Here is a 25,026-nt window from a genome sequence, read left to right on the forward strand (position 1 = left end):
TCTGCATTATAGACTGCAGTGAAAATTTTTTATTGAATCCAACCCCCTTAATTTTTTCAGATGAAGACACTTGAGGATAAGACTTGACCAAAGTCACACAGGTCATAAGCAAACATGCTATAAGCTTAATCCCTAACCATCTTATTAGTTTCTGTCAAGGCCCCAGGAACTGAAACACTCTTGATAGAAATAATAAATACTTACTTAATTTCAATTAGCATATAAGTAATACAAAGAGCAAATGCTCCAGCAAGATCAATCAAAACAAATGGATTCATTCGAGGAAGGAAGATACTGCTAAGTCCTGGAATAATTCCACACAAGCTATGGAAAAATAAACAAAAAGATTACTCCTTAGCACAACTTATGTAATACTGATGAAAATTTTATAAAAGTTGCCTTGTATTTTAGTACCATATATCTTCTAAAGCAAACAGGATTTAGGAACAAAACACTCTCACTCATAAAGGTCTCTTTTGTATCATCAATTACAAAGTAAGAAAAAGCATGGAGAGAATAAGAATCTGATCAGTGAGATTCATGTAGTAACCACAGCAATGAGTAATATAAGTCCCCATGACAGGTGCATTTCTTTAACGTTATGTATATTATGAAATCCTAGAACGTCTTACCTTCTACTAAGGTCAGCAACATGCTCTTGAAGCCAACTCGTACTAGCAGCTTTAAAAAAGAAAATACTTAAAATTACATACACGGAATAAACCACTACTAGAAATACTCAATTCTTACATTTAAAAAATAAGTTTGGCCATGACTATATAACATTACAAAAGGACACATTATTCGGCCAATCTAGAACTTCTGTTTATGCTTTTAAGATACCAGATGAAAATCAGTTTTAACTACAATACACATTTGACCTGAAGTAATCCATGAACTTACACATGACATTATTATTATAAAGCTGAGAATGGATTGCAGGTACACTGATTCCCTCAACTCTCAGAAAGGCCAGCTGGAGATGTGTCTACGTGCAGACTGGTGCCAGTTACTGTCCCTGGACAAGTATCCTCCAGGCTCAAGCATCCTCTTACATTTATCCCAGGGTGCTACAGAAATAATCACTATTTTTATGTGTATTATGATGTAAAAAAGATTGCTAAGTCTATAAAAAATAGTCTAGTATAGCAGTTAAGAGCAGACTCTGATGGAATTTCTGTCATGGCTCAGTGGTTAACAAACCCGACTAGCATACATGAGGACGTGGATTCGATCCCTGACCTTGCTTGGTGGGTTGGGGATCCGTCATTGCCGTGAGAGGAGGTGTAGGTCGAAGACACGGCTCGGATCCCATGTGTCTGCTGGCAGCTACAGCTCTGACTCGACCCCTAGCCTGGGAACCTCCATGTGCTACAGGTTCAGCCCTAAAGACAAAAGACAAAAGACAAAAAAAAAAAAAAGCAGACTCTGATGCCAGAATACCTGGCTTCGAACCCAGATCTGCCCATAATTAGATGTGTAGCCCAGGACAAGTGACTTAATCTCTCAATGCCTCAGTGTAAAATGGGGAAAATATGGTGTGATAATATGGTGTAATATTATAGATAATAAAGTATAAATTATAGTGTAAATATTATTAAGATTGCCATATTATGTGTAATATATCTTTATAAATATATTTATAGTGTAAATATGATAGATAATATTGTATAAAATATAGTATAAAATAGATATAACAGTGTAAAACGGATATATGGTATGATAATATCGTATGGTAATAGGATAAAATAAATAAGCTTTATTTAAAGTATGTAGCACAGTGCCTGGCAGATAGAAAGTACTCGATATTACTTCCCACTCAAATTTCAATATTTTTATAGCCATACCTGCGGCATATGGAAGTTTCCCAGCCATGGGTCAAATTAGAGCTGCAGCTGTGACCTATGCTACAGCTACAGTAACACCAAATCCAAGCCACATCTGTGACCTATGCTGTAGCCTGTGGCAATGACAGATCATCAACCCACTGAGTGAGGTCAGGAATCGAATCCACATTCTCACAGAGACAATGTTGGGTCATTGACCCACTGAACCATAACAGGAACTTCAATCTTTTGTTGTTGTTGGCTGTGCCTATGGCATGCAGAAGTTCCCAGGCCAGGGATCAAACCTATGCCATAGCAATGATGACCAGGGAACTCCCCGATGTTGTAAATCTTGATGTTTCTGAGAACTTTCGTTCACAACTAATAAAAGTACAAACAAGATAATTTTTCTGGAAATAAATTTGGCAATATATATCAAAGATATTTAAAATACTTTATTTTGGGGAGTTCCCTGGTGGCACAGTGGGTTAAGGATCCAGCATTGTTACTGCTGTTGCTCAAGTCCCTGCTATGATGTGGATTCAGTCCCTGGTCTGGGGACTTCTGAATGCTACGGGTGTAGCAAAAAAAAATTATTTTAACCCATTTATAATTTATTCTTTGGGAATTTATTAGAATTAGAAACACATACAAGAAATTTAATACAAAAAAAAGGTAGTTACAGCATTATTTCTAAAAGGAAAAGTTGAAAATCTTAAACAATAGACTAACATTTAAAAATATTCATGACAAGAAGTTCCCACTGCAGCACAGTGGATAAATGATCTGGTTTGTTTCTGTGGAAGTGCCAGTTCGATCCCAAGTCCAGTGCACTGGGTTAAGAATCCAGCACTGCTGTAGCTGTGACATGGGTTATAGCTCTGGCTTGGGTTCAATCCCTGGCCCAGGAATTTCTATATGCTATGGATATAGCTGAAAAAGACACAAAACTTCATGAAAAAATATGCAAGCACCAAAAAACCATTTTTTTGGAGTTCCCGTCATGGCTCAGTGGTTAACGAATCCAACTACCATCCCTGAGGACACAGGTTCGATCCCCGCCCTCACTCAGTGGGTTAAGGGTCTGGCGTTGCCATGAGCTGTGGTGTAGGTCATAGATGCAGCTCGGATCCCGCATTGCTGTGGCTGTGGCATAGGCCAGTGGCTACAGCTCCAACTGGACTCCTAACCTGGGAACTGCCATATGCCACAGGTGCAGTCCTGAAAAGATGAAAAAAAAATCATTTTTTCAAAGAGTATTTAATGAAAAGCAATACTCAAGACATTAACTGAAAAAAGCCAAACAAAAAGCTAAATTGATACAATTCTATGTAAAAAAAAAAGTATATGTGCATAGAAAAAAATGAAAAGAAAATAGAAATGTTAACGTTATTTCTTTGTCGTCAGGTTATTAGTATTATTTTCTTCTCGTATCTTTCTGATCTTTACAGAGAAACAGTTTCTAAATCTCTGTACCTTCCGACTTCCCATCATGGTTCAGTGGTTAACGAATCTGACTAGGAACCATGAGGTTGTGGGTTCGATCCCTGGCCTTGCTCAGAGGGTTAAGGATCCGGCATTGCCATGATCTGTGGTGTAGGTCAGATCCCGTGTTGCTGCGGCTGTGGTGTAGGCCGGTAGCTACAGCTCCAATTGGACCCCTAGTCTGGGAATCTCCCTATGTCGTGGGTACGGCCCTAAAAAAGACAAAAAAAAAATTTTTTTTGCAATTTATAAAGTTTTTTCAAAATAATTCTGCTCATCACAAATATAATTATTTAATTTTCTAGTTCGTACAGTAATTCATAAACTCTAATTCATACAAATACAAGTCATACCTCATAACAATCAGCAAGTTGTTTAAACTTGAATGCATATTTCTTTTTTGTTCTGGGTGCTTTTTTTCAGCTGTGCCCATGGTAAGGAGAAGTTCCCAGGCCAAGGACTAAACCCTCACCACAAGGGCAACTTGAGTCACTGCAATTAACAACTCCAAATTCTTTTCTTTTTTTTCTTTTTACAGCTGCACCAGAGGCATATGAAGGTTCCCAGGCTAGGGGTCAAACTGGAGCTATAGCCACTGGCCTACACCACAGCCACAGCAATGCAGGATCTGAGCTGTGTCTTTGACCTACACCATAAGCTCATGGCAATACCGGATCCTTAATCCACCGAGCGAGGACAGGGATCAAACCCGAAATCTCATGGTTCCTAGTCAGATTCGTTTACGCCACGACAGGAACTCCTTTTTTTGGCTACTTTCAAACATATGTCCACCCACCACTGCCCAAGGGAAGTTCCTGGGAACTCATTTAATTAACAAAATACAACCATTTGCAATAAATACATTAACTACTCTAAGTATACTGATACTTCTAAAATGCCTGCAATAAACTTTTCTTAGGTAGGTACACATCTCAAAATTTCATTCATGTTATTTGGTAAATGCAACATTTTAATTACATGTAACTTAAGTCAGTTCTGCCTGCTTTTTAAGTAATATGTTACTTTAAAGCCTGAAATAATTAGATTTTGTTTTATAATTTTCTACTTGGGGAAGAGGTTAGAATGTTTGGGGTAGTTTTCTCTTCAGGGTATACTTTCTCATTGATTTATGAATTAATGAAACAAAAAAAAGACTTGTTTTTAATGAGAGATTAACTGAATTTTTAATTAACAGTAAGTAAAAAACATACCTTCAGAGACATAAGCAAAAGGTTTATTCCGAACAGAAAGCATCGTGAACAGGTTGAAAGAAAGAGCCACAAAAGTACCAACTAATAGTCTTCCCCTAAAAAGAATAACATTTATCATTACTTTTTTCTTGGCAATATCAATATGTAATCTCAGCATGTGGAGAGACTAGAAATGGGAAGGCAGCAGTCTGCTTCAATGGTTTGGTATTTGCAGAGCCAGAATCTGATTTTGGTTTCTAACCCCCATGACCTCTGTTCTGTCTACTGCTGTTCCATCTTACACAGGAGGAAAGAAAAAAAGACTCGGCATTAACAGTATCTTCTTCAGGTAACTGCTATTATAAATTTGTATAAATGCTAATAGTATCTGGTTTACAGTACTGTGGCCAGGTCAGACTGTCTTGAATTAAACTGATTAGAACAGGTCAAATCCACATAATTGGCAACTATGTGGTAAATAATAAAAATTGCATCTTTTCTGCAGATGCTACTAAAAGATTTATGGGATCTAATTTTAAATTACAGAAAGCTCATGCGTATAGCACTAGGATCTATATATCTAGTCACTTATGATGGAGTGTGACAATGTAAGAAAAAAGAATCTATATATGTATGTGTGACTGTGTCATTTTGCTGTACAGGAGAAAATTGACAGAACACTGTAAATCGGCTATAATGGAAAAAAATAAAATCATTAAAAGAAAATTAAAACTAAATAAATAAGTAAATAAATTACAGAAGGCCAGACAGGGCTGGCTTAGTGTGTTGACCTGGGCCTGGAAATACTGAGAGACCTGAAGTCAGGGTAGAAAGGTTTCCCTGTTCGGTATAAAAATCTAAGAGCTTGGGAATCGTTAAGGGTGAAAGGAGTCTTAGTTTTTGAGGATTTTGCTTAAAATATCAGTGAAACGTATACTGCCACACTTTCAACTCTGTTAATAGCCAAAGTAACCACTATTTAATAATATGGCAATTAATAACTGGGAATCAAACTTAATAGCAAATTATGTCAAAAGCAGAATCTCACGTGTGTATCTCGGGCTGCTCCAAAAAGCGTTCTGCACTAAAAGACAGAAATAAGGTATTAAATAAGTCCTAAAAATTATAAAATTAAAATTATTCATTAAATATATAATTAACCCAGTAAGTTCACAAAATTTCTCAATTTGAAAACCAATTATTAGTAGCAATGAGGCAAGGAGACTCACAAATTATCCTCAATATGTAATGTCAACCTTTCTCTACTGAACCTGTTTCAATGGTTTTATACTAAGCTTTAAAATACATCTGACTAAATGCCTTCCTTTCATCCACAGCTACTTAGACTCATTTTAGTAGCATTAAGGAAGGGTGAAAAGAAGGGAGAGAAGTCTAAAACATGAAGAAACTGTTATCAAAACTCCAGCACTACAAATCTTGATTTTTTTTTTTTTTTTTGGCCACACTCACAGCATGTGGAAGTTCCTGGGTCAGGGACCAAACCTATGCCACAGCAATGACCCAAGCCATAGCAGTAACAACACTGGATCCTTAATCCACTGAGCCACCAGGGAACTCCTGCATATCTGAATTCAAGCCAGATGTGTCTCAATGGATTCTTTCATGTTCCAAATGTGGCATAGGTAGAATTTATGATGACAGCAATATCATATACAAATGTACCTTTCTTTTAATATAAAGAGAGCTCCCAATTGTGCCAAGACTGTGGAAGCAAATACAGCCAGGACTTCTAATCTTTCAAATCTGAAATTAGAAAATTAATTAAATCAGTATAATTCTTTCAATTCACAAACTAGTATCTCTAGAACACACAGACCCATTCAATATACATGTGCCTACTATAAGCCAAACACTATTAGAACAGACTACAGAGTTTCTAGAATGATAATAAATGATGAACATCACAGATTTTTAAAGAGTGACTATTTGTACAATACATATTCCTAGGACCCACTTATGGCTCTTATATTCTAGAAATAACCATCATATAATAACATGTAACACTTAATTGACCCACCATGTGTTAGACACTGGTTGAAGTGCTTAACATGTTACCTCATCTGAACCTCTCAAATTCTCCTGAGGGTTACTGTAGCCAATTTTTTTTTTTTTTTTTAAGAGATAAGGAATTTGAAACACAAAGAGGAAAAGTAACTGTTTAATAAGAGTCATATAGCTAGCAAGTGGAGGAGTCAGGTTTTCACACTGATTCCAAAGTTCATGATTTTAACCACTACTATATTGCCTCTCAGGTCTACACATAATTGCAGTTAATTATGTCTTATAATTCCTAAGCTATAAGCTCGAGGCCAGAAGCTACTGTTGTATTTATCTAAGTTTTCCCCACTACATATAATTTAATGGTATTCAATACCTGTGGTAAGTAAAAATTTCTCAAGGAAAAAACTATTTTCGGAAAAGGTAATAAAATAATTAAGAATGTTTATCACATTACTTTTTTTCTTCCAAATGAGTCGGTTAATTCCAGGTGATACAGAATTCAGGATATTCAGAAGATAAATAAAATGAAAAGCTCATCACATTGCTATTTGTAATGAGGAAATGTTGGAAATCAACAAAAGATCATTGTATGTTACTAAAAATATTAATAGGAATGTATTATTGGAGTTCCCATCATGGCGCAGTGGTTAACGAATCCAACTAGGAACCATGAGGTTGCGGGTTCAATCCCTGGCCTTGCTCAGTGGGTTAAAGATCTGGCATTGCCATGAGCTGTGGTGTAGGTTGCAGATGCGGCTCGGATCCCTTGTTGCTGTGGCTCTGGCTTAGGCCAGTGCCCACAGTTCCAATTAGACCCCTAGCCTGGAAATCTCCATATGCCGCAAGAGTGGCCCTAGAAAAGGCAAAAAGACAAAAAAAAAAGTATTTATTGACATGGAAATATGTAAGTGAAAAGGGGGGGTTATGGGAAAGGATAAAAAAACAGTATGTAGGAGTTCCTTTATGTGCAGTGGGTTAAGGATTCAGCATTGTCACTACCGCAGCTCAGGTTGCTGCTGTGGCATCAATGTGATCCCCAGCCTAAAACTTTCACATGCCGCAAGCACAGCCAAAACACCCCAAAAAACAGTATGTAAATGCAGCAACATTATTTCTGGAAATTGCTAAGCTGACATTAAAGTGCACATGGAAACGCAAAAGCTGAAAGAAAGCAAAGATAATCTGAAGAGCAACAACAAAGACAGAAGATTTACACTACAATAATCAAGATTTCAAAACTACAGTAATTAACACAGTATAGAATGACACATTGGTAGACAAATACACCAAAGAGAAAAGAGAATCCAGAAACAGACCTACACACATACAGGCACTTAATTTTTGAAAACATAGCACATAAAAGCAGTAGAAAAAGAATAAATTTTTTCAATGAAGTTTTATCAATGTGAATAGCTCTATAGAAACAAATGTGCCTTGACCTCTACCTCCACCCATACACAAAAATCAATTCTACCTTGATTCTAAGCCTACATTTGAAAGATCAAACAGTAACACCTCTAATTAACAGAGTAGAATGTCTTTAGGACCTTGGGGCTAGCCAAAATCTCTTGATAAGTACACAAAAAGTACTAACCATAAAGAACAAGACTGATAAACTGAATTTATCATTGAAATAAATTTATTTATTTATTAAACTGAATTTATCATTGAAATAAACTTATTTATTTATTTATTTTGCTTTTTAGGGCCACACCTACAGCATATGGAAGTTCCCAGGGTAGGGGTAGTATTGGAGCTACAGCTGCCGGTCTACACCAAATCCACAGCAACATGGGATGTGCTACCAGAGCTCACGGCAAAGCCAGATTCTCAACCCAGTGAGCAAGGCCAGGGACTGAGCCCACATCCTCATTGCTACCAGTCAGGTTTGTTAACCACTTAGTCACACTGGGACTCCATCAAGCAGCATTTATTTTCTAGAAATACTCTAGCTAGCTCTCTACAGCCTGATATAACTACTATTTTAATAGCAATAAGTCAGCAGCAAATAAAATAATTTGAACTTACCCAAATGAATAGGCAGGGCTAGGTTTTCTCATCATTACCCAGTAACTTATTAAACATGTCATTAAACTAAGTAAAAAGGAAAATAAATTTAGCATTAGATCTAGAGCTAGGGAACACACAAAAAGAAATTAACTTTTCAGAATATCTAAGTTGCTAAAAGTTACCAGTGTTCGCACAGACTAATAAGTTATTCTAATAATTTATAATCTAATCACAGTAAGCACCCTAATGTGTGACAGTTTTAACATGCGGAGAAACTGAAAGTTACAACATACCATTAAGACAGTTAAATAGAACCTAAACCCATACTTTCTCTACTCAGTAAGTTATCTACCCTAAATGGTTTCCATAACTGAGGCTGCAAAAAATGACACAGTTATAATACAGAAAATTTATTTTATTCTAGGCATATACAGTACATTCTAACTTTGATAAACTTTAATTTTTATTAAAAGTTAAACTAGGAGTTCCCATTGTGGCACAGCGGAAACGGATCAGACTAGGAACCATGAGGTTGCGGGTTTGATCCCTGGCCTTGCTCAGTGAGTTAAGGATCTGGCGTTGCCGTGAGCTGTGGTGTAGGTTGCAGATGCAGCTTTAATCTGGCATTGCTGTGGCTGTGGTGTAGGCTGGCAGCTACCACTCCAATTCAACCCCTAGCCTGGGAACCTCCATATGCCACAGGAGCGGCCCTAAAAGGACAAAAGACAAAAAAAAAAAAAGTTAAAGTATTACTAATACCTTGACAATATTCTGGATGGGATAAAGCTGTGGTAAGTTTCTAAGTACAATGGAGAATCATTCTAAAACAACCTACTACACAGTGAAATTCAGGTAACAACTATCTGTTTTAGTTCAATCAGGTAGCCTTAGTTATGTGACTGATGAAAAGACATCCTTATAATATTCTCCTATGGCATGGATCGTGGAGACATCATGGTCTACGTACTTTGCAACTTTATACGGATATCTGAAAGGTCCCATAAAGTAGGGAGCCAACACGTTGTCTCTCTGGCTCACAATTACATCCATATAAACTTCATGGTTATTAATGCTCCTCATTTCTTTTCCCATCTACATGGTTACAGTGGGAACTGGTATGTTCTTACATGTTCCTGCTCTCTGGTCACAGCTGACTCACTGACAGGTAGGCACCCCAAACACCTGACCTAATGTCTGGGTGTTACCTTTTCTGTTGCTATAAAAATGGGCTATTTTCTTTCAGTACGTCTTCTTTTTCCTTTTTTTTTAGGGCCCCACACCCGAGGCATATGGAAGTTCCCAGGCCAGGTAATAGGAGCTGTAGCTGCTGGCCTACACACACCACAGCCATGCAGGATCCTTAACCTACTGAGCAAGGCCAGGGATCAAACCTGTGTCCTCATGGTTGCTACTCAGATTTATTAATCGCAGAGCTACGACAGGAATGACTCTCTCAGTATATCTTCTAAGTGTTACTATTTGTATATATGGTCCCTGTTGATAATTTTACTTATTTCACAGATCACTTTCCTTTAAGTAAAGAAAACTTCATAAATTCAGCACAAAAAATTCCTTATCAGCTTCAAAACATTAAGGAAAGTTTTAAAAACTTACCTAAAAAGATCAAAAATAGTCAGGTAAGTATAGGCAGTTAAAGCTGTAAAACAACAAAAAGACTGATTAAAATATAATCGAATCCACTGTTAGGAAATACAGCAAATCACCAAAACTGTTCATACCATGGGTATCCATCATCAAAAAAAAACTCCTAGAGTTCCTGTCGTGGCACAGCGGAAATGAATCCAATTAGAAATCATGAGGTTGCAGGTTCAAGCCCTGGCCTTGCTCAGTGGGTTAAGAATCTGGTGTTGCGGTGAGCTGTGGTGTAGGATGCAGGCATGGCTTGGATGCTGCATTGCTGTGACTGTGGCACAGGCCAGCAGCTGTAGTTCTGATTCAAGCCCTAGCCTGGGAACCTCCATATGCCACGGGTGCAGCCCTAAAAAGAAAAAGAAAAAAATCATGACTCACTGATTAGCCGAAGTTGGTTAATATTAAGAGTTACTTTAGAACCTGATTTCTCCATGGCATGGATCAGCATATGCTCAAAAACACTGTGACCAATTTTTGCCTATTTTTGTCAACTGAGTACTATTTCAAATTTTTTTTTTCCTTTTTAGAGCCACACCTGTGGCATATGGAAGTTCCCAGGCTAGGGATCGAGTCAGAGCTATAGCTGCCAGCAGACACCACAGCCACGGCAACACAGGATCCAAGCCACGCCTGCAAGCTACCCCTAGCCTGGGAACCTCCATATACCATGGGTGTGATGGGTGTGGCCCTAAAAAGACAAAAGACAAAAAAAAAAAGAACTCTCATGAAAAGATAAGATACATACACCCCAGTGTTCACAGCAGCACCATTTACAATAGCCGAGATATATAAGCACCCAAGAGTCATTCAATAGAACGGATAAAGAAGATGTGGTATATATGTATACCATGGAATATTAGTCCAAAAAAGAATGAAATTCTGCCATTTGCAGCAACATGGATCAACCCACAGATTATGTTTAGTGAAATAAGTCAGAGAAAGACAAACATCATGACATCACCTATATGTGGAATTTAAAAAAATAAAGTGTATATAGCTAAACAGAAACAGACTCTCAGATAAAGAAAACAAACTAGTGGTTACCAGTGGGGAGAGGGACAAGACAGGGATATGAAATTAAGATATACAAACTACTATGTATAAAACAGATTAGCAACACAGATATATTATACAGCACAGGGAATTATAGCCATTATTTTGTAATAACTTTTAATGGAGTATGACCTATAAAAATACCAAATCACAATGCTATAAACCTGAAACTAATATAATATTGTAAACCAACTACGACTTAATAAAAATATTTTTAAAAAGAAATGTTTTTCAAGTAGATTCAGCTTTTTTTTAAAAAGTTCACTCTAAATGATAATGCTTAACAACGGAACCAAACTTTAGGAGTTCCCTATCGTGCCTCAGCAGTAATGAATCCAACTAGTATCCATGAACCAAACTTTACAGTTTACAAGGTACTTTTCGAATAGATTCTCTCATAAATCTTTTGAGTTATATTTCAGAAAAAGGTTATTCTATGTAAAGAAAGATATACCTTTATTTAAAGTGAAACTAATCATTAATTCCATAAAAATAAGAATAGTAACATACCTATACTGTTAGTGGAACTGCACCACATAAGCAGGAAGCCAGTACATGTTAAGTTTATTGCACCAAAGAACAATATCTTCCAAGACTGTGAAAGAGAAAATCATCCTTATTTGTACAGCATTAATAACCTTCACTGGGTCCACTGCTGTGACACATACTCTGATAGTCAAAGGAATAAGCACAACTTTTTTCAAAAAGTTCGTATTATACTGCATAAAACTACAAAAATTATCATCAACCAAATTATTATACAAACCTTAAAGAAAAATTCTAGGAGTTCTCATCGTGGCTCAGTGGAAACTCATCTGACTAATATCCATGAGGATGCAGGTTTGATCCATGGCCGCCTTGCTCAGTGGGTTAAGGATATGGTGTGGCCTTGAGCTGTGGTGCAGGTTGCAGACGCAGCTCAGATCCTGTGTGGCTGTGGCACAGGCCAGCAGCTGCAGCTCCAATTTGACCCCTAGCCTGAGAACCTCCATATCCTGCAGGTGTGGCCCTAAAAAAAAAAAGCAAATAAACAAAAAAACAAAAACAAACAAAAAAAAGAGTAATTCTAATAATGAAATTATTCAAGAGAAAATAAATTATTCAAGAGAACATAAACTCTCAAATAGCTGAGGAATAATATGTTGACATTTGAATGTAATTTTGTCTCTATAAACATGCATATAAAGATGATGATAAAACAAATGGAGCAAAATGTAAAGCAATAGATGAATCTGAGTAAAAGGCATGAAGGAGTTCCTTACACTAAATCTTGTAACTTTCTATAAGCTTGAAAATACTTCAAAATAAACTTCCACATGCTGTGGATGTGGCCAAAAAAAAAAAAAAAGAAAATGAAAGAAAGGAAGAACAATACCTTTGGGAAAAGTGAGAAGGTAAGAAGGTAACTGAAAAAACAGAAATTTTAAGGCAAAAAGAGGTAAAAGTGATGTAACACAGACTTAATAGCCTATAAATCTCTAGAAAGGAAGAAGCAAGGCAATTTTCTAAAATTAAAGGATATGGTGTAAGAGGACTGGAAACTTAAATCCATAAGAATGTGCAGGAGAGTCGATATGGTGAATATACTACTGAACCATCAAAGCAGTGAACTACAACTGCCAGCACAAATTTATAGAAGACACCATTCTGGAACTTCCTCTACGCCCAGCAGTAAAACCAGAGACAGGTGAGACAGGGATGTTAGACACTAGAGAAGTGATATGATAGGTTAATGAGACAAGGGACTCTAAGATCAGCAAGGACATTAATAAAATGACTGGACACAGGGTCTAGTCATGAGAAAGAGTCAACAACAGTCAGAAAAGGAGGACAGGAGTTCCCACTGTGGCACAGTGGGTTAAGAACCTGACTGCAGTGGCTCGGGTTGCTATGGAAGCAATGGTTTGATCCCCGGCCAAGTGTAGTGGGTTAAAGGATGTGCAGCTGCGGCTTGGATTCACTCCCTGGCCTGGAAACTTCCATATGCCACAAGTACAGCATTAAAAAAAAAAAGTAAAAAAGAAAAAGAGGCTAAAGCATGCAATACATGCACCTCTACTGTTGAATCAAGCTATACAATCAACACATATTTGAGCATCTATTTTGTAACAGACACTATACCCAACAGATAAAGTAGTGAACAGAACAATGGACCTTTTAATCCAGGTAGGGTGACAGACAATAAGCAAATACATAAGTTTAGTGGTGATAAGTGCTAATAAGAAAAAATAAAGTATGGCAAGAACACAGTAATGGAAGACAGAGGAGAGCTGATCTTCTAGATAGGATGGTCTGAAAAAACTCCTTTGGTCAGGTGACATGTAACCAGAAATCTGAAAGAGGCAAAGGTGCTGAGCATGCAGCTACCTGAGAGAGAAAATGGGAACCACAGTATACATACCCTGAGATAGAAAAGTACCTGTCAGGCCAGCTAGAGAAGTGAATTCAGAGTCTGGGACTCAAGTCCGGGCATCAAGTAGTGTCTTGTATGCCAGGAAAATAATGGGATTTAGTCCAAATGAGAAGGAAAGTGACACGGCTTTTATTTTTAAAAGATCATTCAGTTTCCCTACGTAGAATTTACTGTCTGGGGCAAGGATGGAAGTAGGAAGACCATTTAGAATGTGACTGAAATAATCCATGTGGGAAATGATGGTGGCTTTTTTTTTTTAAGGGCCATATCTGTAGCATATGGAGGTTCTCAGGCTAGGGGTCGAATCAGAGCTGTAGCCACGCCAGAGCCACAGCAATGCCAGATCCAAGCCACATCTGCGACCTATGCCACAACTCACAGCAACGCCAGATCCTTAACCCACTAAGCAAGGCCAGGGATCAAACCGGCAACCTCATGGTTCCTAATCGGATTCGTTTCCGCTGTGCCATGACAGGAACTCCAATGGTGGCTTTTATGGTAGTAGGAAGGTGTTAAAAGAGTCAGGTTCTGGGGATTATACTGAAGAGAGCTAGCAAGATTTACTCCTAAAACAGATGTGAGGAGTAAGGGAAAAAGAGGGGTAAGGATGACTTCAAGGTTTCTGGTCTGAGCCATGCAGTGAGAAAGTGAAAGAAAATCAAAGTTCAGGCTTGATCATATTAAATTTGAGATGCCTATGAAATACCCAGGTAAAAATGTTGAGAAGGCCATTATCTATATGAATCACAGGTAGAGAAGAAATTAGGGACTCAGATATAAATACGTGGTCATGAGCACATGGTAATGGAAGTGTCACAAGATGGAATGAATGTAAACAAGAGAAGCAAAAGCTCTATAAGCCCTGGTCCACTCCAAAACTTACGAGGTCAGAAAGGAAAGTAACAAAGGAGACTAAAAAACAATGGCCAAGTAGGAGGAAAATCAAGAGTGGTGTTTCAGAGTCCAAATAAACAAAGCGCTTCAAGGAAGGAAAGAATGATTTTTGTCAGATGCCACTAAGATCAAATAAGATAGGAAACGAGGATGACTAATGATTTAGGCAACATAAAGGTTATGAGGTACCTCGTAAAGGTTGTTTCTTTGGATAAGTGGGGACTAGAGCCAGACTGGTTTTGTTTAATAGAGACAGGGAGAAGAGAAAATGAGCACAGAAAGCAGAGACAATTCTTTTAAGTAGTTTTGCTACTTAAAAGAAAGCAGAGAAAGGAGGCAGCAGCTGAGAGTGAACATATAGCCTGTAATCATGACACAGGAAGGAGGAGAGTGATTCAAGAAGGAACAACGATGCAAGAGACAGAAGGTCAGTTATAGGAATGCTGTCTTTGAGTAGGCAACAGTGGATAGATTGGTCTTAGAGAGAAGATCAGACAATTCATTCACAGAAACAGGGGAGAAGAATGTTGGTCGATGTCCTAATGACAGGATGTGGATGTTTTCTTCCGATTACTTCCTTTCCCTTAGTGAAATAGGAAGTAACATCAATAGGTTGGAGTGAGGATAAATAAAGTTTTGTAAATTTGAGGAGAGAAATGAGAACTGGCATGAAATTATCATTTTGGAAAGTGGGAAACTGGACAAACTAAGAAGATATGATATGGGCAGTGCTAATGGTAAACTTGATCATGAATTTTAAGTGAGACCAGTCAGCATGGTTTTGTGTTTTTTCCAGGCTGGATTCAGTTGCTTGCATGCATGTACACAGTAGAAAGAAAGTGGACATAATGAGGTTAAGGATTTACCAAGGAGGTATGACAGACAGAAGAGGGGCACAAAGGAGTTGAAGGCATATGCAAGAAAATGAAAACAGTGGGCCATGAAATCTAAATTGCTACGCAAGTAAATGAGGATAAGAGAAGAGAAAAATAGTGGAAATATGCCAGAGTCAATGGATTGGAGGTCCTAGTACTAGGAGGAGTGAACTGGAAAGACAAGAGATGGCAACTGACGAATGAAATGCCCAAAACTGATTCAGTGGAAGGCTTCAGTTATTATAAATGACAAGGTCCATGGTATGATCATAGGAGTGGATGGCTGGGAGGGAAAGAGGACATTATTTGCAGAAAGGAACTAAGGAATTGAGAGGTAAGGATCTTCCACTTGAAATACAAAATCACCAAGAACTAAGTTGGGAGTTGTGGTGAAGAGAGATGAGCTGGGTATATTAGATTAAATTACGACAGAGATTATCTGTACAATTCAAGTGTTCCTATGTCAGTTTTATTCGTACTACCTATTCTGCAGCATACGGTGCTTCAATGAAGTGTATTATTAAAGAGTCTTCTTCTCACTTCTGCAACATAGTTACTTTCCATCAACCTCATATGGCTCTATCTATCTTTTCTCAAGTACCTAAGAGATAGAGAAGTTCCTACCCTTGACTCTCGAAGTTTAATATTCAGGGATGATAATATTTCCAAATTCAGAATTACTGAGTTCTGGCTATATTCCTAGGTTTTAGAAACAGGTGACATGGTGGTAAAAAACAAAGAAAAGAAGGCTTTAGTTTAGTATCCCAATATGTGGTCAATGTTATTGGTACTGCTTACTGTGCTCCACTGAAGCTAGGACTGTTTAAAATTCATCAAATATTTATGGGATACTTATTTTGTATTTTTATTTTAAAAAGTGAGCAAAAGAGACACAGTCACTGCCTTCAGGGACTTACAGTGTAAATGAGACAACAATGAGAAAAATGAAAACAGAACACTAGAAGATCTACTTTGGTGATCAAAAAGGGCACCAACTTTCTATTTACAGTCTCAAAGCGTAACTTATTTTTCCTGCCTTACATTAAAAATGAGAAAATGGGAGTTCCCGTTGTGGCTCAGTGGTTAACAAATCCGATCAGGAACCATGAGGTTGCGGGTCTGATCCCTGGCTCCACTCAGTGGGTTAAGGATCCAGCGTTGCCGTGAGCTGTGGTATAGATTGCAGACACAGCTCGGATCTGGCATTGCTGTGGCTCTGGCATAGGCCGGCGGCTATAGCTCTGATTAGACCCCAGCCTGGGAACATCCATATGTTGCAGGTGCGGCCCTGGAAAAGACCAAAAATAACAAAAAAAAAAAAAAAAAGAGAGAGAGAGAGAGATAAAATGTGGTTTCAGACTATATCCATGTAATTTGCTAAAAAATTAACATAAGGCAATCACCAATTTTTCTTCAAAATTCTTTAGAATCAGAATAAAAACTAATTGAAACCTAGCTTTTTCCCAAGCAAAACAACTATACACTAATATACTGTAATTTTACATTAAACAATTACTTATCCAACATAAAAAATTAGGAACTTACCCTTCGATCAGCTGCTACAAGTCTAAATTCTTGTAATAACTTGCCAAAAAAAGATCTTTGTGGTTTTCTAAAAAGATGAATTGTCCCCTTTAAGACACAAAAAATACACAAATCAGCATGTAAATATTAAATCCTCTTCATAATTCCTGCCATATGACATAGGAATAATTAACATTTACTGAATGCCTGATATGTGCCAAGTAATTATTTCAGACACTTTACATGTATTTATCTACATAAGATTCACAATAACACTTTTTAAAATAAATTAGGCAATTTTGAACCAGAAAAGCAGTTTGCAAAATAGTTCTACTGGAAAGAAATTATTACAATTTACCTTATTAAAGCTTTATATAAAAAACGTTTGGCAAGTTTTATTACAATAAAACCTCTGAGTTTCAGGAAGGCAAAGTATCTGACATTCTAGCTAGCTTCCATGGTCCATCCCTGCCAGTACATATTATGGTGCTAGCAGAGAAAGGAATGGAACTGGGGTTCCCAATGACAGAAGAGACTGAGTGGTAACTAAAGTGGAAACCATGTAGGAAAGCCTTAACATGAAGGAGAGCTCAAGCAAATATAGGAAATTAGTCTGTGATTAAGATAGTATCCAACATCAGTGGGAGAAAAGGAGATTTACTCAATAAACGGGATTTGGAAAAAGGTAAGGTACTATACTTTAATTCTTTTACCATTTTAAAATTAAAATATAAAACTATCAAGTGCTTGAAGAAACTTATAAATGTATAGTTTTGTAATCCTGGATGTGGAGAAGACTTTTCTTAATAGGACATAAAAACAAGAAGCTGTAAAGGAAAAGGACTGGTCAATTTTACTATATATACAACAGTCTACAAAAACCAAACCAAAATAATAATAATAAAAAAATGGAGGAAAAAAAAAGCAGGCGTTCCCATTGTGCTTCAGTGGGTTACGAACCTAACCAGTATCCATGAGTTATGGTGTAGGTCACAGACGAGGCTCTGATCTGGCACTGCTGTGGCCGTGGCATAGGCCAGCAGCTGCAGCTCCAATGTGACCTCTAGCCTGGGAACTTTCACATGCCTCTAGTTCTCCAGTTCGGCCATTAAAAAAAAAAGAAAGAGGAGGAGTTCCCGTCGTGGAGCAGTGGTTAACGAATCCGACTAGGAACCATGAGGTTGCGGGTTTGGTCCCTGCCCTTGCTCAGTGGGCTAACGATCCGGCGTTGCCGTGAGCTGTGGTGTAGGTTGCAGACGCGGCTTGGATCCCGCGTTGCTGTGGCTCTGGCGTGGGCTGGTGGCTACAGCTCGGATTCAACCCCTAGCCTGGGAACCTCCATATGCTGTGGAAGCGGCCCAAGAAATAGCAAAAAAAAAAAAAAAAAAGAAAGAAAGAAAGAAAGAAAAAAGTAATTGTTTCTAGAGGAAAAAAATCCTTCACAATTTCAATGGGTCATACATAATAATTTGATCACTAAGTGCCGTGTACTTAGATATCTGCATTATAATTTTATTTTATTTTACTTTAGTCTTTTTTTGTTGTTGTTATTGTTGTTGTTGCTATTTCTTGGGCCGCTCCCGTGGCATATGGAGGTTCCCAGGCTAGGGGTTGAGTCCGAGCTGTAGCCACCGGCCTACGCCAGAGCCACAGCAATGCGGGATCCGAGCCGCGTCTGCAACCTACACCACAGCTCACGGCAACGCCAGATCGTCAACCCACTGAGCAAGGGCAGGGACCGAACCCGCAACCTCATGGTTCCTAGTTGGATTCGTTAACCACTGCGCCACGACGGGAACTCCTGCATTATAATTTTAACTAAATATTTTCCTAGATGGTAAAGGTGAAATATCACTCTAACAACCATACTACATTTCTACTTCACTAAAGCTGGCCGGTTTGACTTGTAAACACTGAAGCTCCACAGACAGCAGTGGAACTGGGTGTTAACAGATTAAATATGTGAAAATTTTTCAGATACAATTCAAGCACAGGTGGGATTTTCCTACAGTTAGCATCTAGAAACATCTTAGTAGTGAAAATAGGCTGAACACTAGAAATCTGGCACAACAGGGGTTATCACTGTGGTGCAGTGGAAACAAATCCAACTAGTATCCGTGAGGATGCAGGTTCAATCCCTGGCCTTGCCCCAGTGGGCCAGGGATATGGCATTGCTGTGACTTTCGGTGTAGTTTTACAGGTGCATCTTGGACCCATACTGCTGTAGCTGTGGTGTAGGCCAGCAGCTACAGTTGTGATTCAACCCCTAGCCTCAGAACTTCCATATGCTGTGGGTGTGGCCCTAAAAGAAAAAAAAAAAAAAAAAAAGGAAAGAAAAAAAGAAATCTGGCGCAATAAAAACCACAAAATGTTGTTAACTGTCAAAGCCAAGTTATGGCTACATGGGGGGTTATTATATTATATTCTACTTCTGTGTATGTTTGAAAATTTCTACAATGAAAGTTAAAAAATACTTTAAAATGCAACAATAAAGAATCAGGAAAACAGGGTTACTAATTTTGATATCCAAATAAAGACCAATGTATGTGTAACCCTAAGGCTCTGCTAAGCCCATTGAACTGAAAAAGGACAATATGCTATTTTTATCTGAGATGTTAGTAAGTGCTTATGTTAGCAAACATACTCCAGTCCTCAAGAATTACGTGTGGGATATTTTGGTCCCAAAGATAAATTCTGCTCAATACTGGTATCTTTGAATATGTTCTAACTTCAGCCCATTTTAAGTTACTTAAGTTACTTTAAGCTTCAGGTTTAGACAATAAGATTTCCGAAAGGCAGAGGGCCATTTATGATGCCATTAGATATTGGGGCGGGGGGACACAAAAATCCTAACTTTCATGTTACTCTTTCTACAATGATACTGACTTTCCATTGCTATCAGGATAAACTCCAAATTTCACAACCTGGAATTCAATGCTTTCCAGTGACTTAGCCTCAGTTTCTTTCCAGTTTTTTCTCTTGCTCCATATAGGAATCCTCAGCTCCAAATAAACTGGTGTACTCCTTGTCTCATGATTCTACCACTCCAGAGCTAAAAGGCCAGACTTGCCTACCCGAGCTCTAACAGCACTGTAGCACTTAGCAAGTTACTTGACCTCTATCTCCTTTTCCAAATAGGAAACTAAGAGTACTGAAGGGAAACAGTACTGTTTACTGGTTCACCTCCCACATGAGGCCTTACTATATTATTCCAAATGATAGGCTTGTTTTTTTTTTTAATGCCACTTCTTTTGTAATTAATCATAGGATAGCCTTCATCTTGTCCTCTTACACGGTAAGTTAATTTTTTAGTAACTTCACTAACAACAAGGGCTATATATGTTCTGATAGCAGTATACTTTCACATAGCATGTTAATAAATAATAAATAAGAGGTTACTCAAAATCTTTCTTACTCAAAACTTTAAAAATAAAACTTAAATGCTATTTCCTTTATTACAAATGTTTCATGCTTAAAAATTTAGTGCCATGGTTACTTATTTAGTGTTTTATAAAACAGATATTTATTGAAAACTTCCTCTGGGCCAGGCACTGTATGAAAGGTTCTGGGAACATTAGGGTGAATATATAGGTCTTGCTCTCAAAGAACTTATAGCCTAGGACATGAGAAAGACAAGCAAATACACTTTTTTTTTTTGGCTGCACCGCAGCATATGGAAGTTCCCAGGCCAGGGATCAAACCCACACCACAGCAGTGGATCTGAGCTGCTGTAGTGACAACACCCAATCCTTAACCCGCTGCACCACAAGAGAACCCCTAAATACACAATTTTAACATAGCCTAGTAAGGGCTACAGATGTTACTGGTAAAAAGCATCCTCACAGTAGCATAACATCCTATGCTTAATATCATAATATCCTATGATATTAAGATATGGCAGAAAGCCTAATGAAAGAGACTAAAAGACATTTAAGGTTTGTACTGATAAGCATGGGGGATAGGAGATGGAGAACAATTCTGTAAGACAGAAGAGCATATATTAATTCGGTGCAAAGGTCTAATTCTTAGAGTACAATCTGCAAGGTGTTCCTTGTAGCTGGAATATGGATATATGTATGTATGTATAAAAAGAGGCTGTAAGTTAAGAAACTAAACTACAGATGTCTTTGCTTGCCACACTAAACAGGGCTAAAGAAAAAAAAAGAAGGAAAAAATGGAAGGATTTTAAGCAAGGGAGTGGCACAGTCAAACTTTAAAAACTTAACTCTGGCTATACAGGGTTACGAAGGAGAACACAGCTAGGGGCTATTTGGTTAGCCAAAAAACGTAGACTTTTACCCACTTTCTGCATAAAAAAAAAAAAAGACTACAGAATATTTACAAAAGATTTTAAAAGTGGTTGAATAAAACATTTTTCGACCATGTCAACTCAAGGAAAAATATTTAAGAGAGTGACATTGCTTAGGCACAGAAAGGTGGTCCTCTTCTCATATACAGCCATCAGTAAGAGATCCTTGAATTTTTCTGATAAAATGGTGTGTACCTTTTTGGCACTGAAATCATAATCAAATGTTTATCTTTAGATAAAATTCAAAGAGCTATACACCTGATTTTTCAAGGCATAGCATGATTAATGCCAATAACAAAATTTAGATTAAACACCACGTCCCCCAAACCATAAAGTCTAGTGTATCTTCAAATGCACAAAAAACTGCAGTAAGAGGCACTGCCAACACCTTGACTTTAGCCAGTCTCTTTAACAGCCTTCTGAAAGCTGCTGCGTATCCAGCTACCTGCACTCAACAACTCCACGTTGGAGGGTGGGGCGACAACCTCATTAAGCTACTCGTCACTGACTTTATTTACGCCAATGTTACCGTCACTGCTGTAAACATCACCAACACCGTCGTTGTGGCTGTGGACTTGTTTTTCAGATCTTTTGTTGGTCGTATAGTCACTGACACCAGCAATGCCTTATATTTCTATATCAAGAATATCACAGCAGGGAGGAGTCATAAACTCGCCGAGAGATGAAAGGTCGACCTGGAGCGGGGCTGGTGTCAAAGAAACCGGGTGTGGAAGCGAGAGGACATCAGGGCGTCCAAGGGACTCTCTCGGACCCCAGCCGCTGCTCCCGGGGAACCAAGCATAACAAAGACGACCTCTCCTCTGGCATCTGAGGCACTTCAAGGCCGCTTCAGGACCAGACAGGATAAGAGGAACCACTTGTGACAGAAACCCTCATGCCCACGGCCAACTCACCATGATAAGGAGCCTCACAGCTCCCACCGGAAGACGCTCTAGGAGCGGGTTTTCCCCTGGAGCGGACGGGGTGGGGCCTCAGACGCGGATTGGCTGCGAGCGACGTGGGGGCGGAAGTGCGTGCACTGGCCTCCTGGTCCCGCGTCCCCTTCCCGGCTGCCCCTGCGTTCTATAGAGGAGAAGGCGGAAGCTAGAGCGACGCTTCCGAGCCGTTCCAGGTTTGGGAGATGATTGAGTGCGGTAGTCCTTGTTGTGCGGCAAGTAAGGTTTGCTGCTGATGTTAGGAAAATTTCATTGAGTCCCGAAGCGCTTTTACCTATGTTGTGCTATTGAATTTTTTAATGCCTTGTGAAATAGACAATATTCTCATTTTTCAAGTGAGAAAACATTAAGAACTTGCCCGGAGACATACAGCTAGTTTACCATAGTAGCTGCATCTGAACTCAGATCGTCTAACTACAGAGTACTCTGTGGTGCTTCCGAAAATGCTACCTAAATTTTCTAAGATTTATTTTATAAAAAGGAAAATAAAACACATTGAAATATAATTCATTTGGCAAAAATTGAATATGGAGCAGGTGTGTCAGGAGCTCATCTCATTAAAACTATGTTCTGGTAAGAGGGGACAAAGTAGGGAGAAGGAAATTTTTTTTTAAGTACTGTAAAAATATAAGTAGTGCCATTTAGAAAATAGAGAGTTCCTGTTGTGGCTCATAGTGTGTTAAGAACCTGACTAGTATCCATGAGGACGCGGGTTCTGTCCCTGACTTTGCTTAGTGGGTTAAGGGTCCAGCATTGCCATGAGCTTTGGTGTAGGTCCCAGATGCGGCCATATCCCGCATGGTTGTGGCTGTGGCTGGCAATTACAGGTCAGATTGGACCCCTAGCCTGGGAACTTCCATATGCCACTGGTGCGGGTTAAAAAAAGAAAAAAGAAGACCCCTGCTAGTGTTCCTGAGGATTCAGGTTGGCTCCCTGGCCTCATTCAGTGGGTTAAGGCTCCAGCCTTGCTGCAAGTTTGCTGTGTAGGACAAAGATGCAGCTGAGATCTGGTGTGGGTGGCTGTAGGCCAGCAGCTGAAGCTGAGATTGGACCCCTAGCCCAGGAACTTCCATGTCCTGGCAGGTGTACCCTTAAAAGAAAAATAAAATAGAGTAATGGTATAAAGAGTAACTGTGTCTGTAATATAGTGTAGTAGTCAGAGGAAACTTATCTAAGAAGATTAAATTTGATTTCCAACTGACAAAAGTCTTTGTGAAGTGTTTTCCAGGCAGAATAAATAATCCAGATATCTAAGTAAAAGAAGCAGGGGTCTTTTAAGAGCTGAAAGAAGACAGTTTGTCTGGAGCTTTGTGCTTGAGAAGAAATGAAAAGAAGATCTAAATGGTAAACGGGCCAGATCAAGCAGGAATTTTTTTCTCTTTTGGCTGCCCCGCAGCACGTGGAGTTAGTTCCCTGGCCAGGGATCACATCCCAAATGCAGTCCCAACTAAACTGCAGCTGCACCAACACCAGATCCTTAACCCACTGTGCCCAGCCAGGAATCAAACCTTCGTTCCAGTGCTTCCAAGATGCCACCAATCCCTTTGCACCTCAGCAGGAACTCCAGGAATTTCTTTTTTATTTTTTATTTTATTTATTTATTTATTTATTTTGTCTTTTTAGGGCCACACCCAGGGCATATGGAAGTTCCCAATAGGGGTTGAATCAGAGCTACAGCTGCCAGCCTAAGCCACAACCACAGCAATGCCAGATCCAAGCAGCATCTATGACCTACACCACACCTTATGGCAACACCAGATTCTTTACCCATTGATGGAGCCAGGGATGGAACCACTGTTCTCATGGATACTAGTCAGGTTTGTTATCACCAGCCACAAGAGAAACTCCAGGAATTTCTAATTAGGGGTAAAGAGCTTGGCTTTTTTTAGTAAGTGAGACAGGAAGCCAGGGGAGGGTTTTAACAAGGGAGTGACTTTTTACATTTTTTAAAGGTCACTGTGGCTGTGGTATGGAGAATGAATTGTAGATGGAAGATAATAGCTAACATTTATTAAGCACTTATGGGGTAGACACTGTTACTAAGAACTTATAATGTATCAGGTCATTTAATTCTCTTAACAACCCTTTGATACAAATACTATTATTAGCCCTGCTTGGAAAATTGTGTGCCAAGATCATACACCTAGGCAAGGGCAGAGCTGGAATTCTGTACTGCGCAGCCTAGTTTTAAAGCCTTACCAGTTACCCTGTACTTACTACTTCTAGACAAGATTAGAATCAAGAAAGCAAGTTAGAACATTATTGCTTCATTTACCCTGAGCAAATCATTCTTGATTTTTGAAGCTTCTTTTCAGTCTTTTATTTTAAAAAAACTGGAATAAAACAGTACATATTATTCATGGTCTGCATACTTCATGTGAGGATATATTGAGACTTTTTTCCTGTGTCTTAATTTTTCCAGAATTTAATTTTGGTGGCCTTAAAGAATTCAATCATAGGCATATGCCTTAATATATTTAACTAATTCCTTACTGAATTAGGGTGTGGAGGTAGCAAAAAGAAATCTCTCAAGTTCAGAGTTCCCATCATGGCTCAGTGATTAACGAATCTGACTAGGAACCATGAGGTTGCCAGTTCGATCCCTGGCCTCGCTCAGTGGGTTAAGGATCCAGCGTTGCTGTGAGCTGTGGTGTATGTCAAAGATGTGGCTCGGATCTGGCGTGGCTCTGGCTGTGGTGTAGGCCAGCAACTACAGCTCTGATTTGACCCCTAGCCTGGGAACCTCCATGTGCCTCGGGTGTGGCCCTAGAAAAGACAAAAAAAAAAAAAATCTCTCAAGCTATTTTAAGAAGAAG

At 38.7% G+C, this 25,026-nt stretch overlaps 1 protein-coding gene across 2 annotated transcripts in view; it reads right to left on the reverse strand.

The window, feature by feature from the left end:
- Window positions 1-22,219, reverse strand: part of SLC30A6 (solute carrier family 30 member 6) — a 39,111-nt gene extending 16,892 nt beyond the window's left edge. The window contains exons 1-10 of one of the 2 annotated variants that reach the window (XM_047782330.1): window positions 22,169-22,219; window positions 16,967-17,053; window positions 11,750-11,834; window positions 10,148-10,190; window positions 8,552-8,617; window positions 6,185-6,265; window positions 5,550-5,585; window positions 4,523-4,617; window positions 633-681; window positions 205-324 (exon numbers count right to left, since the gene is read on the reverse strand). In XM_047782330.1, coding sequence (XP_047638286.1) covers window positions 205-324; window positions 633-681; window positions 4,523-4,617; window positions 5,550-5,585; window positions 6,185-6,265; window positions 8,552-8,617; window positions 10,148-10,190; window positions 11,750-11,834; window positions 16,967-17,053; window positions 22,169-22,171 — 665 coding nt within the window. In that variant the 5' untranslated portion in view covers window positions 22,172-22,219. The other variant, XM_047782329.1, reaches the window with a different exon arrangement.
- Between the last annotated feature and the right edge of the window lie 2,807 nt (window positions 22,220-25,026).

The sequence above is a fragment of the Phacochoerus africanus genome, chromosome 5 (assembly GCF_016906955.1).
Source record: "Phacochoerus africanus isolate WHEZ1 chromosome 5, ROS_Pafr_v1, whole genome shotgun sequence".
NCBI classification, from domain to species: domain Eukaryota; kingdom Metazoa; phylum Chordata; class Mammalia; order Artiodactyla; family Suidae; genus Phacochoerus; species Phacochoerus africanus.